Below are 19,469 nucleotides of genomic sequence, written 5' to 3'. Positions count from 1 at the left end.
TTCAGATATTGACTGCAATCAGCACAGCGAAAACACTTAAAAAACGCTTAGTAATATGTGCCCCATGGTCCCCAATGATAATCCACATGTGCTATGCACATGCTGCGGAAATTTCCGCTGCGGATTATCAGTGAGGAAAATTACGCAGCATGTCCATTAATTTTGCGGACACGCAGGCGGAATCGCCGCCATTGACTTGCATTGGACCGCGTGACATCCGCAACACTGCATCTGCACAAGCGGATATCACACGGTTCAATGTGCGGATGGTACCCAGGTCTGGAGGAGAGGAGACTGTCATCCAGACCTGGGTACCATAGAAACTGTAAAAAAAAAGAATTTAAAATAAAAAAGAAAAGATTATACTTACCTTCCAATGTTCTCCCGGTGTTTTCTCCCCTCCATCTGGTCTGCTGTATGGGTCGCGGTGTTGTGAAGGACCTACCATGACGTCATTGAGTCATGTGACCTGTCACATGACTCAATGACGTCACCGAAGGTCCTTCACACCACCGCGAGCCGCCCAAGACACCGGACGCAGCAGAGAAAACACCGGGAGGACATCGGAAGGCGAGTATAATCTTTATTTTTTATCATTCATATATTTTTTTTTTTAACTAACTTGGTCACGCTACTATAAATCCATGCCGGTTGCATGGATTTATATAGTGTGAACAAGTTGTTAAGCACTTTTCCAAGTGATGCTAAAATCGCTTCGAAAAGCACTTGATAATCCACATGCAGAAATGCATGCAAAAACACTTGACAAACGCTTCTATCTGGCGGGAAAAACGCATTTAAAAACCGCATGCATTTTTCCAGCCAGGGAGAAGCGGAAAAAATATGCAGCATTTCTCTATCGTAGGTACATAGCCTCAAGGGCAAAATAGATCTACAACAGTAAGAAGCATCTTGGAACATAAAGGGGTGCAGTGGGTTACCCAAAAAATGGCAGCTTGTTAGAAAACCCATTTAATCATAATGTACAGAAAATCCCTCTCTTGGTGCATCTACATCAATATATAAAGATGCTATGTTTCCTAACATAATGTTCAATGACCTACCAATATAAAGCCTGTTATACAGCTATAAAGCTTGTTAGTATATATACAATAAATATGTCCCAACTAGGGGAAAATGTCAGTACCTCACCTGGGGTGCAGTCTGTAAAGCAAAAGATGCAAGGGTCGCCTGAGGATGGTTTGCCGCATGAGTGAAAAGCGTTGGTAGAGAAGGAGCGACCAGTCCGGCTGATGATTTCACTTCACATCCAAAGGGGGAAACAACAAAAAAAAAACAAAGAAAACAAATATTAACAATCTGATGCCAGATTTATACTTAGAAAAAGTAGAAATATAACACAAAAAACTGTTGATCGGAACAGCCGCCTGGGGACTAGGTGTCTCGGCTGACTAGTCCAAGACCAGTCCCCAAGGACTTCTCACCTCCCAGCTCCCTAACACTGACAGGTCTCTCCCTATATACACACGTAGCGAGACCTGTCAGTCTAGGTGAGCGGGGAATGGAGAAACAATCAGGGACCAGCCTCTTAGAATAGTCATCAGGAAGGTTTAGCCCTTGTCCGGCAGCTGGACTCGGATTCATGCTGCCAGAGGTTAGGGCAACATGAATCTCCTGTCAGGTACTTTTAAAATTAAAGTGGAAACTTAATTGCCTGCAATATTGTTCCACTAACAAGTGCTGATGATACAGAGATATTATCAGGAGTCTGAACGTGACCTGGAGGGAACACCAAATCACAATATACCTGAAGAAGAGAAGATAATAATGAGTCTGCAATGTCTGAGAGAAAAAAAAAATCTAAATTTGACCCTACAGAACACTTTGAGATGGATAATGATTGCTCACCACAAGTTTTCCCCATGTCACACTTCGGCACAGGAAAAGCACTTTTCTAGTGTACCAATATTGCATCCCTCCATGTGTAGTGCAGGGTCTGTCACCATCTACCTCCCTCCATGTGTAGTGTGGGATATGTCACCCTCTACCTGCCCTCCATGTGTAGCGTGGGGTCTGTCACTCTACCCACCCTCCATGTGTAGTGCCTGGTCTGTTACTTTCTACCTGTCCTCAATGTGTAGTGTGGGGGTCTGTCACTTTCTACACATGGATGGGCGAGTATGTGTCTCTCTCTACCTGTCCTCCATGTGTAATGCGGGGTCTGTCACTCTCTGTCCTCCATGTGTAGTGTGGGATCTCTCACTATCTACCTGCCCTCCAAGTGTAATGTTGGGTCTGTCACTCGCTACCTGTCCTCCATATGTAATGCGGGGTCTGTCACTCTCTACCTGCCCTTCCATGAGTAGTGTGGGGTCTGTCACTCTCTACACATGGAAGGGCAAGTAGTGTGTGATCTGCACTGCACTCTCTACCTGCCCTTAAATGTGTAGTGTTGCATCTGTCTCTCTCTACCTGCCCCCATATGTATAATGCATGGTCTGTCACTCTCTGTCCTCCATGTGTAGTGTGGGATCTCTCACTACCTACCTGCCCTCCATGTGTAGTGCGGGGTCTGTCACTCGCTACCTGTCCTCCATGTGTAGTGCGGGGTCTGTCACCCTCTACCTCCCTCTATGTGTAGTGTGAGATATGTCACCATCTTCCTGCCCTCCATGTGTAGTGTCGTGTTTGTCACTCTGTACCGGACCTCCTACTATTCAGCAAATTGCAAACATAGTTGTGTGGCTAAGAGGTTACTCCCTCAATTGTAAGCACTGTGCTCTGGCCTTTATTATTATTATTATTATTATTTTTTTTTTTTTTTTTACCCCACGAACAGTGCGGTAGCCATTCCTCACAGTCTCACATGGTGACGCTCTGCAAAACCGGATGAGTGCTTATGTCTGTACTTGTGGTTTTCTATATATTTATAAAACTGTAATATGCTACTGTAAATGGCTTGCTTGGAGTTAAGTTTATATGATGGCTCAAATTAAACTTCTTTGAAAATTATTAAAAATGTTATTAGTACTTATACAAGTTATATGTAATTGGATTGACTATTGTTACTATGTTCAAATATTTGTTCATCTAATTATGCTGGTTTTCCAGAGCCAAGATGAATAAATAACTCATGTTAACCACTTCGCACCAGGGCCTGTTTTTGCCTTCGTGACCGGGCCAATTTTTTCAATTCTGACCAATGTCACTTTATGAGGTAATTACTCTGGAACGCTTCAACGGATCCCGCTGATTCTGAGATTGTGTTTTCGTGACATATTGTACTTCATGATAGTGGTAAAATTTCTTCGATATCACTTGCGCTTATTTGTGAAAAAAATCTGAAATTTGGCGAAAATTTTGCAATTTTCAAACTTTGAATTTTCATGCCCTTAAATCAGAGAGATATGTCACACAAAATAGGTAATAAATAACATTTCTCACATGTCTACTTTAATCAGCACAATTTTGGAACCAAAACTTTTTTTTTGTTAGGAAGCTATAAGGGTTAAAAGTTGACCAGCGATTTCTCATTTTTCCAACAAAATTTACAAAAACATTTTTTTAGGGACCACATCTTATTTGAAGTGACTTTGAGGGGCCTTTATGACAGAAAATACCCAAAAGTAACACCATTCTAAAAACTGCACCCCTCAAGGTGCTCAAAACCACATTCAAGAAGTTTATTAACCCTTCAGGTGTTTCACGGGAATTTTTGGAATGTGGAAGAAAAAAATGAACATTTAACTTTTTTTCACAAAAATGTTACTTCAGACCCAATTTTTTTATTTTCACAAGGGTAACAGGAAAAAATGGATTTGTAGTGCAATTTCTCATGAGCGTGCTTATACCCCATATGTGAGGGAAAACCACTGTTTGGGCGCACTGCAGGGTTCGGAAGGGAAGGAGCGCCATTAGACTTTTTGAATGTAAAATTTGTTTGAATAATTAGCGGATGCCATGTTGCATTTGGGGAGCTCCTGATGTGCCTAAACAGTGGAAGCCCCCACAAGTGACACCATTTTGGAAACTAGACCCCTTAGGGAACTTATCTAGATGTGTGGTGAGCACCTTGCACCCCCAGGTGCTTCACAGAAGTTTATAATATTGAGCCGTAAAAGTAAAATTTTCACATTTTTCCCACAAAAAATGTTTTTCATTCCCTAATTTTGCATTATCATAAGGATAACAGGAGAAATTGCACCATGAAATTTGTTGTGCAATTTCTCCTGAGTACGCCGATACCCCATATGTGGGGGAAAACAACTGCTTTGGTGTACGGCAGGGTTCGGAAGAGAAAGGAGCGCTATGTTGGCTGGGATAGGTTGCAGACACCATGTCACATTTGAATTGTCGCTGACATACCGAAACAGCAGAAACCCCCACAAGTGACCCCATTTTGTAAACTATACCTCTCAAGGAATTCATCTAGGGAAGTAGTGAGTATTTTTTAATTTTTAAATTTATACCATTGGGCAGTGAAGAAAACATAATTATATTTTTACCACAAAAAAATGTTTTACCCTCAGATTTTACATTTTCACACAGGGCAATGGGTAAAAATGGTGCCGAAATGTGTCACGCAATTTCTTCTAAAAGTGGCAATACCCCATATGTGGCTGTATTGTACCGCTCAGCCATACGGCGAGATTTGGGAGGGACGGAACGCTATTTGACAATTGGAGAACAAATTATTGTAGAATATGCATTTGGATTTGGGAGCACAAAATTTTCAGAATTTCTTTTGGGGGGCAAGGGCCATTTCGCTTTTCCAGAGCCTTTCTGTTACCAGTAACTTGGAATATTTTTAACAGATGACGGACCTGAGTGAGGACTAGCTTTTTTTGAGGACTGAGTTGAAGCTTTTATTGGGAACATTTTACGTAACATTTATCCGGCGCGCTAGGCTGAGCACTTACATCGGGGTTTCCTTCTAAATTTCCAAGTGATGTAATTCAGATTAAACCCCTGCGGGATCCATTCACTGTAATGAGGCAGCAGTGTTGCTCTGGACTCCGTCTGGCCTCTGTTTAGCGGTGTCCTTTTTTTCAGAAGTGCACAAAACTGTGGCCAACCGCACTTTTATGCACGCCTAAAAAAACTGACACCGTGAGATCACAGGCCAGATGGCATCCACAATGGCCTATATCTGACTCATTACAGGGAATCTTCCGTCATGGGTTCCGTCTGAATCACGCATTTCAGAGATTTACACGGAAATTCTGGTGTAAGTGCTCAGCGCAGAGCACAGGATAGATGTGAGCAGAGCCTTACTGCGATCTTTGGAAGACATAACAAACAAATCAGTAGCAGGTGAAGAATTGGTTTTATTTATTTTTTACGCCGTTCCTCGTGCGGTATAAGTGATGAGATTACTTTATTCTTCGGGTCTGGATCTGGAGGCGGTCATGTGACCTCCAGCTGCCATAACAACGGCAGGTCCTGGAAGATATCAGGAGGCCGTCGGAGAGGTAAGTGGACGACCCCCTCTCCTCTCACTATCTTCTATATGCCGCGATCACTATAGATCGCAGCATTTAGAAGATAGCAAAGGGTTAACATCATTGGGACCTGATCCAATCAGGTCCCGATGATGTCCCGTCAGAGCTATCACTCTGCACCGAAACCGCAGCGCTTGCAGGACCCTGGGGGTCCTGAGGGCTGGACCACCCACCGTTTTTAAACGTCGGCGCTGCACAGAGCCCAGGCAGCGCCGACTTTTATGTACAGTGGGCGGTCCTGAACCGGTTAATGCTTCTTAAGGTTGGGGGGTGGAGAACTGTGTTTTTCCAATGTTTGTCTGGTTGTTGTTGTTTTTTCTTTTTTATTATTTTTACCTTTGTGAAAATCTTATAAAAAACATTTGATTTTAAAAAAAATATACTACTGTAAAAGTGACGTTCTTAGATTGACAAACTTTTAGGCTGTGTGCCCACGATGCATTTTTTAAGATTTTAAGCAGCGGCAGAAACGCTGCAGAAACGCTTAAAAACCGTTTGGTAGAAGGCCTGCCATGTTACCCACATGATAATCCACATTATCATTATCCATTATCTTTGCGGAAAAAAACGCAGCACTACCAATTATTTTGAGGAAGCACTGCGTTTTCGCCGGCATTGACTTGCATTGGAACGCATGGATTACGCATCACTGCATCTGTAGATGCGGAATCTGTGCGTTTCATTGTGCGGATGGTACCCGGGTCTGGAGAAGAGGAGACTCTCCTCCGGACCCAGGTACCATAGAACCTGTAAAAAAAAGAATAAAATAAAAAATAAATATTATATTTACCTTCTCATAGCCCGCGGTGTGCTTGTCATCGCTTGCCGGCAGATCGCGGTGGACTAAAGGACCTGCGCTGACGTCATTTAGTCATGTGACGGCAAGTCCTTCAGTTTACAGCGACCTGCCAGCAAGCCAGGACGGATAGAATAAAGACTCCAGGGGCCATCAGAAGGTAAGTATAGATTTTTTTATTTTTTACCATTCTTTTACGGTCACACTATATAAATCCATGCTGTTTGCATGGATTTAGTGTGACCAAGTTGTCAAGCACTTTCCAAGTGATGCTAAAATCGTTTGGAAAGCGCTTGTCAACCCGCATGCGGAAATGCATGTGAAGAACGCTTCACATCCACTTGTCCCTGGCAGGAAAAACGCATGTACAATCCGCATGCGTTTTTTCTGCCAGGGAGATGCAGAAAGGCTCAGGAAAAAATCTGGAGCATTTCTGCATCATGGGCACATAGCCTTACCGTATTTCCCTAGATCCATACCTACAGACTCTGCACTTGAATTCTCTGCTTGGCATAGCACAGTCTCCCTTGTCAAATTATTAGTATCTGCAGGTTCAGTTACTGGAGGGTCCAAGGCCTTTCCAGACTCTTCAGGTAGAGTTGGGTTATCCACTCCTACTTCTAACACCCGAATAGTCTCATGACCGGACATCACAATCACCTGCAACGTAAAGAGAAGCATGTGGATAAATTCCCAAACAGACATAACCTAATGCAACAAACTATTAATAATGGGATAATTCTCATACATCATGCAGGCAGCCTTCCTGACAGCTAACATATTGTGCATTAAAAATATTGTTCCAATGTAACTTTCTATATATTGGATGATTTGGATTTGTAAAATTGTGAACTGAAATTATATCACTGACCTCATTTGTGAGCTCCTAGAATGAGAGACAGTCATGTATACATTTACCCCCGAGGGTGGTTTGCACGTTAATGACTAGGCCAATTTTTACAATTATGACCACTGTCACTTTATGAGGTAATTACTCTGGAACGCTTCAACGGATCCCCCTGATTCTGAGAATGTTTTTTCGTGACATATTGTACTTCATGATAGTGGTAAAATTTCTTCAATATGACTTGCGTTTATTTGTGAAAAAATTGGAAATTTGGAGAAAATTTTGAAAATTTTGCAATTTTCAAACTTTGAATTTTCATGCCCTTAAATCAGAGAGATATGTCACACAAAATAGTTTATAAATAACATTTCCCACATGTCTACTTTACATCAACACAATTTTGGAACCAACATTTTTTTTTTGTTAGGAAGTTCTAAAGGTTAAAAGTTGACCAGCGATTTCTAATTTTTCCAACAAAATTTACAAAACCATTTTTTTTAGGGACCACATTACATTTGAAGTGACTTTGAGGGGCCTATATGACAGAAAATACCCAAAAGTAACACCATTCTAAAACCTGCACCCCTCAAACTCCTCAAAACCACATTCGAGAAGTTTATTAACCCTTCTGGTGCTTCACAGGAACTAAAGCAATGTGGAAGGAAAAAAATGAACATTTTCCTTTTTTTTTCACAAAAATTTTACTTTAGCCTCAATTTTTAATTTTCACAAGAGTAACAGGAGAAAATGGACCCCAAAATTTGTTGTGAAATTTCTCCTGGGTACGCCAATACCCCCATACGTGGGGTAAAACTACTGTTTGGGAGCACGAAAGGGCTCGGAAGTGAAGGAGCACAGCTTGACTTTTTGAACGAAAAAATGGCTAGAAATCAAGAGCAGACGCCATGTCGCGTTTGGAGAGCCCCTGATGTGCCTAAATAGTGGAAACCCCCCCGCAACATTTTGGAAACTAGACCCCTCAAGGATTGTATCCAGAGGTATAGTGAGCATTTTGAACCCACAGGTACTACACAGAATTTGATAACATTAGGTTGTCATATTGAAAATTTTAGCTTTTCACGAAAATGTTGTTTGTTTTAGCCCCAAATTTGAAATTTTCACAATGGATAATAGGAGAAAACGGATCGCATAATTTGTTATGCAATTTCTCCCGAACGCGATGATACCCCATATGTGGTCGAAAACTTCTGTTTGGGCACATGACAGGGCAAGGAAAGGAAAGAGTACTATTTGTCTGGAATAGATTGCGAATTCCATGTCGCATTTGGAGAGCCCCTGACATGCGAAAACATCAGAAACCCCCCACAAGTGACCCCATTTTGAAAACTAGACCCCTCAAGGAATTCATCTAGGGGAGTACTGAGCATTTTTAACCTACAGGTGATTCACAACTTCTAGATGTGAGAACAAAAACATTTTTTTTTTCCACTAAAATACTGTTTTAGCACCAAATTTATAATTTACATGAGGGGTAATAGAAGAAATTTGACCCCCACAATTTGTTATGCAATTTTTACTGAACACAGTGATACCCCATATGTGGTTGCACATTGCTGTTTGAGCACAGGCAGGAATCGGATGGGAAGGAGCGCTACTTGCCTTGGAAAACGCAGATTCCGTTTGAATAGATTGTGGGCTCCATTAGCTGAGCCCCTGAGGTGCCAGAACAGCAGAAACCGCCCAGGTGACCCTGTATTGGAAACTCCACTGCCTAAGAAATTCATCTATGGGTGTAGTGAGTATTTTTAACCCATAGGTGCCTCACAGAATTTTATAACATTGAGACGTGGAAATATAACATTTTTGTGGTAAAAATGTAATTTTTGTATTTACTGCAAATTTGGCAGGTTCACAAGGGTTATTTGGTGAAATTGGACCCCAAAGTTTATTGTGCAATTTCTTCCGAACACAGTGATGCCCCATATGTTGTCAGAAATTACTGTTAAGCCACACGTCAGGGCTGAGAAGGAGTGTTATTTTGCTTTTGGAGCACAGATTTTGCTAGAATAGTTTGTGAGTGACATTTGAGGAGCCTCGACGGTGCCAGAACAGCAGAAATCCCCCAAAATGACCGACTTCAAAACCGACTGGGGCTGATACTACAGGGTGTCAGCTGTCATGTACAGCTGACACTGGGGGAAATTCAGCCGCAGGGTGGCGCTACACGGTTATTCCTCAGCGCTGTTAAAAAGTGGCGCTGATGAATAAGGTCCCTTGACGACCGTCATTAAAAGGTGTATTGGCAGTCATTAAGGGGTTAAGTTATAAATATGACTGATATTTTTATAAAAATAACAACAACATACACTGCTCAACATTGCAATTGCATCACCAAGAAGGAAAAGTTGTAGCATTATGGAACTCACAGGATTGCTTAACAGGTTAGTGATATGTAAATGATGAAAAAAAATGGGAACAAAATTTTTAAAACATCTCGATTTTATTCAGTATTGAGTAGGGGCGACACGTGCAGAAATACATGCACTTACATGCCTTGGCTGCTATCAATGAGGTTATTAATGGTTGTCTGAGGAATGTTCTGCCACGCTGAATACAGTTGGGCAATAAGATCCGCTGCTGGCAGCTTCTTTTGCAATTGCCGACCAATGACGTCCAGATGTGCTCGATGGGAGACAAGTCTGGAGACACTGCAGGCCACGATAGTACGTTCAGGTCACTCAGACTCCTTACAGTAGCACAAGCAATATCTGGTCTGAGGTGTTATAAAAAAAATATGGCTCCTGGGACATTTTGAGGAAATGGCTGTACCACCTGTTTGTTCCACGATTGATCCATTCTGTACTTCAAGTGAAATTGGACGTCACATACTAAGCCTAAGACATCTACACAAACCACCAGAAGGCGGCTGCATGACATTGGGCTACAGGGGTTCCATTGAAAGTAACAATTTCAAAGGTTACCATGGTGCAGAGCACAACGCCAATGGAGGGCTATCCTCTTCAGCGATGAGTCACGCTTTTGTCTTGGACATAATGATAGCCAGAGATTGGTCTGGAGACCACTTGAGCATTTCTTTAAAGAGGCCTTCATGAGGGAACATCACATTGGTCCTACTCCTGGGACAATAATGTGGCCTAATATATGGTACCTGGACCCCTCTTGTCTTCATTTCTGGTACACAAACAGCTTGGCGTTATATTGATTTGGTTGTGGACCCACTGTTATGACCTCTAAAGTTATTTCTCCAAAGTCTCCCATGAGCTGTTTTTCAACACAACAATGACAGGCTGCATGTTGTTCCTGTTACTGTGAACAGCCTGTGTGGTCTAAACATGCTCCTATGGCCTGCAGCATCTCCAGACTTGTCTCCCATCATGTATATCAGGGAACGTCGTCGATCTTGAGGATTTGCGTACCAATGTGCACTCAGCTTGGCAGACTATTCTTCAACCATTAATAACCTCATTGATAGCAGCCAAGGCGTATGATAGATCCTAAAAGGTGTGAAATTGATATTATTTATTATGAATGTAGTATGAAATACCTGTTCATTGACTGTAGGTGGCGAATCATGTTTTTTGACAGTAGCAGTATCCATTGTGGTTATTGATGTCCCTCACGCCTCCTGCATGCTGAGAAACAAATATATGTATTAATCAGAGTACCAGGCTACATTAACAAAGATTATATTTTTTGTCTTTTGTAGGTTTTGTATCTTTTTGCTAGTGTGAACATGCTCTTATTTCTTGCATGTGTACCATCTTAGACCTCAGTTCACATTGCTTGATTTTTTGTCTTGTTTGCATTCTGTGCAAATTAGGGGTGTGGCATCCCCTTTGTTGGGCTGGTCAGTATATATGTAGCTTACTACGGGCTTAGGTGGTCTGATTTTGGGACCCGGTTCTATTTGTCTACCCTTTTATATGCATCACTTCAACTCTGATACACAGTAAGGTTTTTAATATAGACAGTGTAGGACAGTCCCAATTAGGGTCACCTTGTCGCTGGTGGGACGGCTTGTATACTTTTTTTGATCAAAAATAGTTCACTAAGTACCCTATATTTCATATGCAACTTTGCTTTACATTTATATATAATGATGGTAGGGTATGTGATATATTTTTTGTCTTTTGTAGGTTTTGTATCTTTTTGCTAGTGTGAACATGCTCTTATTTCTTGCATGTGTACCATCTTAGACCTCAGTTCACATTGCTTGATTAACAAGGAGCAGTAATTGTCAACAGCAAACAAAAGGGATATATCCTACTTGTTTCTCCACTGTAGGGCGTACACTCCTGCATTCAGATTAAAAGAAGCAAAATAACTTTCAGTAGCTGACATCGAACTATTAGGAAGTGTTTACACTGAGTTCTTAAGCCCTCGTCTCACATAGCGAGATCGCTGCTGTGTCACTGTTTGGGTGACGCAACAGCGACCTCACCAGCGATGTCGCTATGTGTGACACTTTGCAACGATCAGGCCCCTGCTGTGAGGTCGCTGATCGCTGCAAAGTGTCCTGGACCATTTTTTGGTCGTTGCCCTCCCGCTGGTCAGCACACATCGCTGTGTGTGACCAGCGGGAGCAGCGATCAGGCTGGTAACCATGATAAACATCGGGTTACTAGGGGCACAAGCGCACCTAGTAAGCCGTTGTTTATCATGGTTACGAGCCTGCTAAAGTGAGCGGTAACCTCCCGCTCACTGTAGCAGAGTGGTAACCATGATAAACAACGGGTTACTAGGAGCACGTGTGCCCCTAGTAACCCGATGTTTACCATAGTTACCAGCCTGCTCCTGCTTCAGCAGGCTCGTAACCAGGAGCAGGACATCGTGGAAAGATTCTTTCCACGATGTCGCTGCTCCCCTGATCGTTGGTGAGCCTGCCTGTTTGACAGCTCACCAGCGACCACATAGCGACGCAGCAACGATCCCTGACAGGTCGTATCGTTGTCGGGATCGTTGCAGCGTCGCTAAGTGTGAAGGGGCCTTTAGAGTGGAAACTCTCCAAAACGTGTGTTTGTTTTTTCAACTCCTTGTGCTTTTTGGAGAATTTGTGCTAAAAAAAACTCTGAAAAAAAACTAAAAGTGTGAACACACTCTTATAATTAAACCAATTACAAAAAAAAAAAAATCTATAGAAAAACCCACTAACTTGAGGTTCAGGCCCCATGTTTAATCATGGGTATGGTCACTGGATTGTAGGAGGGTTTAGTTGTGAGTACGCACCCAAGTCGTTATCAAATTGCCTGACATTTCACATACAGATGAAAAAAATATGCACACTGTGAATTTTATAATCTGGAGAACACTCATTTTCCGTGTGGATTCCACATGTTAAACCATGAAAGACAGTGGAGGTAATCCACAAAAGGATCCACTGATACATTTCTGGCAGAGTGACCTTCTTGCATTTCTACCACAGATTATTTGAAAAGTCAAGAAAAGTAAAAGAAACTACAGAATCGGTCAAGGATCTAGTTAAAGCAAATGCTCCGACACCAGAATAAACCTAGCTTAAGGCCGGTTTCACACGTCCGTATATCTTCGGTAACGGAAAAACGGTAATGGAGATATCCGTGTGTGTCAAACATGTGGCAACCGTGTGCCGCATCAGGATCACACTGACTGGCGCCTGGGAATTAGGGAACAGTTAGCGCTGTTCCCAAGCGCCGGATGCTGAACACTGCCCTCATCATTGTTCCAGCCGCCGCTGCGATCAGCACCAGCAGGGACAGTGATGAAGGTAGTAGTGTCTGTTCCCGCAGTATCCCGGTGTAAAAAAAAAGAATAAAATAATAAAATCCTTATACTCACCTGTCCTAAGTGTCCCCCGCCGTAATCCATGCGACCGATCAGCAGAGAGGCCGGGGAGAGTGAAGCATTGCAGTGAGTGGCGCCGTACCTCAGCTGCGCTCAGGAGCGGTGTCCGGTCACTCACTGAGCACAGCTCCGGTACCCGCTCGCTGTAGCGTCTTATTCTCCCCGCCTCCTCTGCTGATCGGTCGCGTGGATTACAGCAAGGGACACTTAGGACAGGTGAGTATAAGGATTTTATCATTTTAGTCTTATTTTTACAGGTGGACACTGCGGGAGCAGACACTACTGCCATCATCACTGTTCCTGCTGGTGCTGATCGCAGCGCCGGCAGGGGACTATGATGAGGGCAGCGTTCAGCACCAGCGCTTGGGAACAGCGCTAACTATAGTGCTGATTCCCAGGCGCCTGTACGTGTCACATGGATGGCATGGTTTACACTGACTCATTGACTTGAATGGGTCTGTGTGATCCGTGCTGTCGTTCAAAAACGGACATGTCTCCGTGTGGAGCACACGGACACATGGTCCGTGAAAACACACTGAGATGTGTACAGACCGATTCATTTGTCAGCCTGTGTCAGTGTCTTCGGTACGTGTGAAAACTATCACCACACGTACCTGAGATACTGACGTGTGAAAAAGCCCTAAAGGGGTTGTTCACTATTACAATATTGATGATACCTTGTACCTGCGCGATCACCTGTTATCAGCTCTGGCAGTAGAATCTAAAAGGCGGAATAGCACAGCTCCATACATTGTGTAGTAGTCATCCTTGAGTCCTCAGCTCAGCTCCTATTAAAGTGATTGGAATCGGAGCAGTAGTTTCTGGTCACTATACAGTGTGCGAAGCTCTGGTGATCCAGCTCTGGACACAGTTTACATCCCGCCATCAGAGGTGATATCAGAAGATTGGCCTAAGGTTAGGTTATCACTATTGTTATAGTGGAAAACTCCTTTAATATTAGAAAATGATATGTCGCAATAATACACAATGTTGAAACTAATCCTGTAATTTCTCACAAAATATCAGCAGGGAAGATTTTTCTAAGGGCAGAGATAGACTGCCGTATTTCTCGTGCGAGGATTGCATGGTAAACCTTGTACTGGCCAGCACTTCTCCTGACCTGAACTTGACAGCTGCATAGAAATACATCACGCCATCATACTCAGGCCAGGTAAGGTGCCGGCCAGTCCGTGCAGTGCGATCCGATCATCGCACTATTATACGGCAATCTGTCTCTGCCCTTACATGGAGAATAGGATTAAATTGGTGTACAATTCTGCCAGGAAAGGTCAAAACAACCCAGAAACCTGACAGAACCAAATCAATACGATCGGTTACAAACTCACTAGATCGAATCACTGGGTCCTTTGAAGATGAAACTTGTGATCTATAGAAGAGTGAAAAGAGTCCAAGATGGATCTTACAAAAGGATTGTGGTGTTTATGGAAAATAATGAGCAAGATTATCAATCAGACATGTATTTCTTCACAAACCATGAAGAGAACATGACAAGTTACCGGCTTACTTAGTGATTCTCAGTACTTGATGTAAGTTGTGCAGTTTCCTGTTGATGATCAGGTTCTGTAATATCCATTTCACCGCAAAGAATTGAATGTCACAACTGCAAATAGACACAAAACAGTAAAAAGTTAATTAATTAATATCTCCGGAGTCAGTGGTTAGGTATCACTAGTCTGATTGCCATGTGTGAAGGAATTAGCATCTGCCTCATGGGGTTTTTGCCTTCCTCTGGATCAACATGTTAGGTTATAGGTTGAACTTGATGGATTTATGTCTACTCTCAACCTAAAAAAAAACTGTGAAACTGTGTATACTTTATAATGTGAATAAGTTAGAATTTGATGCTGAGAAAAGTCCTTAATTGTTTAGTATAAGACCTCATTCAGACGTCAGTCCATATGTCAGATTCTTTTTCCTGAGGCTGAAAGGTCTGTGCAAAATCTCAGAGACATGTCCGATAGTAATCCGTGTGCTGGATCAAATAATAATAGGACAGCACTTGGATGCTATCCGTGTGCTATCCATTTTTCACACACTGATGGGGAAAAAAAAAAAGAAGTTTTCTCCTATCAGAGAAAAGTGATGAAAGTCTGGCCAAACTCGGATGTCACTCTGATGAAAGTCTATTGTGAAACTCGGTCCGTTTTTCTTGTACGTGAAAAAAACTAAAGTCTGAATGAGGCCTAACTCACACTGTCAATTAATAATGAAGCAACTTCCCACTGGCACAATGCTACTTAGTATTAAAACATCATAGTAATAATCACAATCACTGCTTAGTCAGCTGTGTTTATTACATGTAGACCATACGTGCTGTTTCCAACTTCTATAAATGCAATTTAGTGCCTCAATCCTACAACATATCGTTTTACACGCTCTTAGGCTAAGTTCCCGGTTTGAGTATTTGGTGACTTTGATGGTTGCAGATTTTCTGCAGCATTTTGGCGTTTATTTGGTAAATTAGATTAAGTGCATGTTTTACATGCGTTTTTATATTCTTGATGCTTCGGGGTTTTTTTTCTTTTTCTCTTTTTGGTATGTCATGCTATGAATAAAGGTTCCATCACATCTGCATATATAAAATCGCTCAGATTCTCAGCCTGAAAAGTTGGCGAGTGTGCGTTTTTTTTTCCGCCTAGCATCCGTCAGTCACGGGAGTCTTTATTCAAATAAAAATAAAAAAAAACATACACACACAACAAAAATACTTTACTTACTGGATTAGTAATGGGAATGAGCGAACCCTAAAGCTGCTTTGCTTTTAATACTTCCTTGTATGTGGTTTTGACAAAACTTTATTGATACAGTTATGTACAGATTACATGTGTTTTTAGTGCGTTTCTGCAGCAGAAATGTAAATGCGTTTGCTACCTGTGGATTTCTCTCATCTAATGTAAGCTACAGGGAAAGTCCACACACAAGGAATGACTCAATGTACTTGCAAGAAAAACTGACATGTTGTGAATTTCAAAAAAGCGCCGCAGGTGAGTTTATGCTGCGTAAAAGAAAGCACAGTGGACAGTGTTTGAGCAGCAATAACACATAGCATCAAAAACTCACCAAAATCTTATCTTGGGAACTTAAACTTTATGGAGCCAGACGGCAGCTGCATCGCCCTCATCCTCTTAGGCTTCTATTTGCTGTTTTAGGCCACATTCACACATTCAGTATTTGGTCAGTAATATTTCACATCAGTATTTGTAAGCCAAAATCAGGAGTGGAACATTCAGAGGAAAAATATAATAGAAACTCGTCACCACTTCTGTATTTATCACCCACTCCTGGTTTTGGCTTACAAATACTGATGTAAAATACTGACCAAATACTGAATATGTGAGCGTGGCCTTACAGGAAGAGCCATAAGCAGCCGCTGTGCGAGCGCGATCGCTGAGATGTAATAATACGTACATGGTCATTAAAGCCCAGAGCACAGAGACGTATTATTACGCCTGATGTCAGAAAGGGGTTAATATATTGCAGTCATCATATTATATAGCACTGTGCAATTACAATTGCTCATTTTGCTTTTCAACCCAATTAGTTATTCTCATTTCTCTGCTCTATGTAGAAACAGGAAGTCTCTTGTCCCTTCATGACTCATTCCCCTGTTCAACTTCTGAAAACAGCTGCTCCGCTCTTCCCCATAGACTTTTGCAGTGTCTCATAACTTGTGCAGAGAAAATTGACCTCCTGTTTCTACATAGAGCTTAGAAGGATTCAGCTAGTCAGTTTTTAATCACCTGATGTCTTAAACCTAATGGAAAACAGAAGAATTAACTGGGTAGAAAGGCAAAATTAGCAATTGTAAGTACACAGTGCTATATAATATGACGATTACAATATATTAAAAGGATAAATTTGATGGGAGGAGGAGTGCTTCTTTAAACTAAATATATTTTCGTATTCACATCCGCATCAATGTAACTTGAGGAAAGCATCTAAGGCAGCGACTAGCCGTCTCAGCTGTCATCACTGCATCAATAGTCAGTCATTTGCTATGTATATGTTTATTTTATAGAATAAATATTCTAAATACTGCAAAGTAAAAGTGTTCATTGTTAGAGATTTGCTCATCTTCTGTGTTTCTGAAGCTGTTAATTCCATTAGTGCTGCACTTGTGTTATTTTTACTTCGTTGGCATCCTGAATCACCAGCTTGGATGACATTCAGATCCTAATTATTGCATGCATACATTTCACCTATTGTATACTTTAGCAGCACATGTACGACGTTACCTAGGGAACTGCTCTAAAGGATGTTACATTACCCCAGCATATATTAGACTAAGGGGTGTTTATCTTCTATCATGCTGGCAATGCACAAAACAGAAATATGCCATCTGTTAATATCGGCCCAAATACATTAATGAAGGATAAGAATATAATTTCATTATTACACATTTATAATGTGTAAGGCCTTGTTCACACTGCATTTTTTTACGATGCATTTGGGGGTTTACGCCTGAATACTCCTAAAAATGGCAGGTGAACCGCGGACGGCAATGACACAGAGTTCTAGTGAACTTGTTTTTTTGTTTTTTTTTAATGAAAGTGTAGTCTTTGCTGACTTGCACAGAATCGAGGTCTGAAAAGTTTCTGTGCCAGTCTGAAAACACAGACACTTTCAGTTAGAAGCACGAAAACAGAGATCATTTGCAATCCATTTGTATCATTGCACTTTATGAGTGTCTGAATTCTGTTTATAGGGGGATTCAGGAGCAACTTACTCCAGTAATGCAGTGTAGATAGGGCCTAAGACTTTTATCTTCCATCTAATCAACTGCAAAATATAGTAAGTCTTTGCACTGCATTGAACAAAGAAGAGAAATGAAAGCAAGCCTTATCCCCTTCACGACCTTGCGATTTTCTGTTTTTTTTTCTTCTCCTTCTTCCAAGAGCCATAACTTTTTTATTTTTCCATCCCCACAGCAATAAGATTGCTTAGTTTTATGTGGGATGAATTGTACTTAAGAATGACATCATTCACTTTATCATGTGATTCACTGGAAAGCGGAAAATGCGTTGAAATTGCAAAAAAAGCACAATTCCACAATGTTTTGTTTTTTTTATTTACCATGTTCACTATATGGTAAAACTGACGTGAATATGATTCTCCAGGTCAGTATGGTACCAAACATTTATATATATTTTTAAGTGGTGAAAAAAAAAATTTCGCTTGTGTCATCATTTTCCCGAGACCCGGAATGTTTTCTTTTTTCAGGATATAGGGCTGTGTGATAGCTTGTTTTTTTGCACCCTTAGCTGACGTTTTTATTGATACCATTTTGAAGTACATACAATGTTTTAATTGCCTCTTATTGCATTTTATTGCAATGTTGCAGTGGCCGAAAAAAAAAAAAAAAGTAATTCTGGAGTATTGATTTTTTTTTTCGTTAAGCCGTTTACGGAATGGATACTTATATTTTGATAGATTGGACATTTCTGAACATGGCGATACCAAACGTGTATTTTTTTTTTTAAATTGTTTCATTTTCAATGGGAAAAAAGCAGGGTCATTTGAACTTGTGTTTTTTTTTTTATTATTTCTTTCATATTTTTAAAAACTTTTTTTTCACTTTTACTGTATTTAAATGGTTACCTTTGGGGACTTGAAGCTGCAATCTTTCGATCACTTGTGCTATACATAGCAGTGCATCGACACTGCTTTTCCTCAAAGCAACATTTGGCCAAGGATGTCAGACATTTTAGCACCGCATACCAGATATGAATATTAGGGTTTTTGGGACAGGCATAAGTCTTATAGTTACGGGAGACATATTTTCGGCATCATGGCCAATGCATATACTTGCATTGCAGTGTGGCCTGCCAATCCGCCCCGAATTAATATCGGCCAGATGGATAACATTATGTATGCCATGTCTCATATCTATAGAAAGCTAAAATAATGATTGGAAATATGGCATTAAAATCTCCCGCCTGGGACTTCCAGGGAGGGGCAGATATCCATCCTCATGGTTGGGGAAATTGCCTAATTTTTGGTACCTGAGCCGCATCTCATTTACTGGCCCACCATCTGAAGTCACAAGAGAAGGTATGTGGGAGTGGCACGTACCTGTTAAAAGCCGGATGTGAACTACAACCACTGCTCAGTGCTGGGAGATAGAGCTCGCTGTAGGACTGCACTCTTTTTCTAATTGGAGGGTTCCCCTCCTCAAAGATCTGTGTCATTCCTGGGACATCAGGCCTAGAAATTTTCTTTGTTTGTTTATCCCTTTTATTTTTATGTGATTGTATATACTGTATTGTCTTGCTCCCTTTGTAATATCTTTTGTATATTTTTATAAAACACAGCCTAATTTTTGGGATTAAATTTATAAAATCTAACAGCTTTGTTCCTCTTGTTTTATAAACCACGCCCCTGAAGTCTTGTGAGGCCTCACATTACGAGAAACGGTTGTCCAACCAGCCTGTATAAACGATTAGTTGTGGCAGCTATTTTTTTCTGTTGTTATTGCAGAGCTTGACCGTACCGAAGTGCATATATAAACAAAAGTGTGTTGGGATCTGATGTGTATATGCTA

The 19,469-nt window shown here is 41.3% G+C and overlaps 1 protein-coding gene across 2 annotated transcripts in view; it reads right to left on the bottom strand.

Moving 5' to 3' along the window:
* POU6F1 (POU class 6 homeobox 1) overlaps positions 1 to 19,469 on the bottom strand; it is a 107,899-nt gene that overhangs the window by 52,701 nt on the left and 35,729 nt on the right. For both annotated transcript variants that reach the window (XM_073663236.1, XM_073663237.1), the window contains exons 2-5: positions 14,433 to 14,528; positions 10,632 to 10,719; positions 6,738 to 6,918; positions 1,153 to 1,262 (exon numbers count right to left, since the gene is read on the bottom strand). In XM_073663236.1, coding sequence (XP_073519337.1) covers positions 1,153 to 1,262; positions 6,738 to 6,918; positions 10,632 to 10,685 — 345 coding nt within the window. In that variant the 5' untranslated portion in view covers positions 10,686 to 10,719; positions 14,433 to 14,528. The remainder of the gene's footprint in view (positions 1 to 1,152; positions 1,263 to 6,737; positions 6,919 to 10,631; positions 10,720 to 14,432; positions 14,529 to 19,469) is intronic.

The sequence above is a fragment of the Phyllobates terribilis genome, unplaced genomic scaffold (genome assembly GCF_046119375.1).
Source record: "Phyllobates terribilis strain yellow unplaced genomic scaffold, ASM4611937v1 Scaffold_2__4_contigs__length_985480577, whole genome shotgun sequence".
NCBI lineage: Eukaryota > Metazoa > Chordata > Amphibia > Anura > Dendrobatidae > Phyllobates > Phyllobates terribilis.
This window is presented reverse-complemented; position numbering and strand designations above follow the sequence as displayed.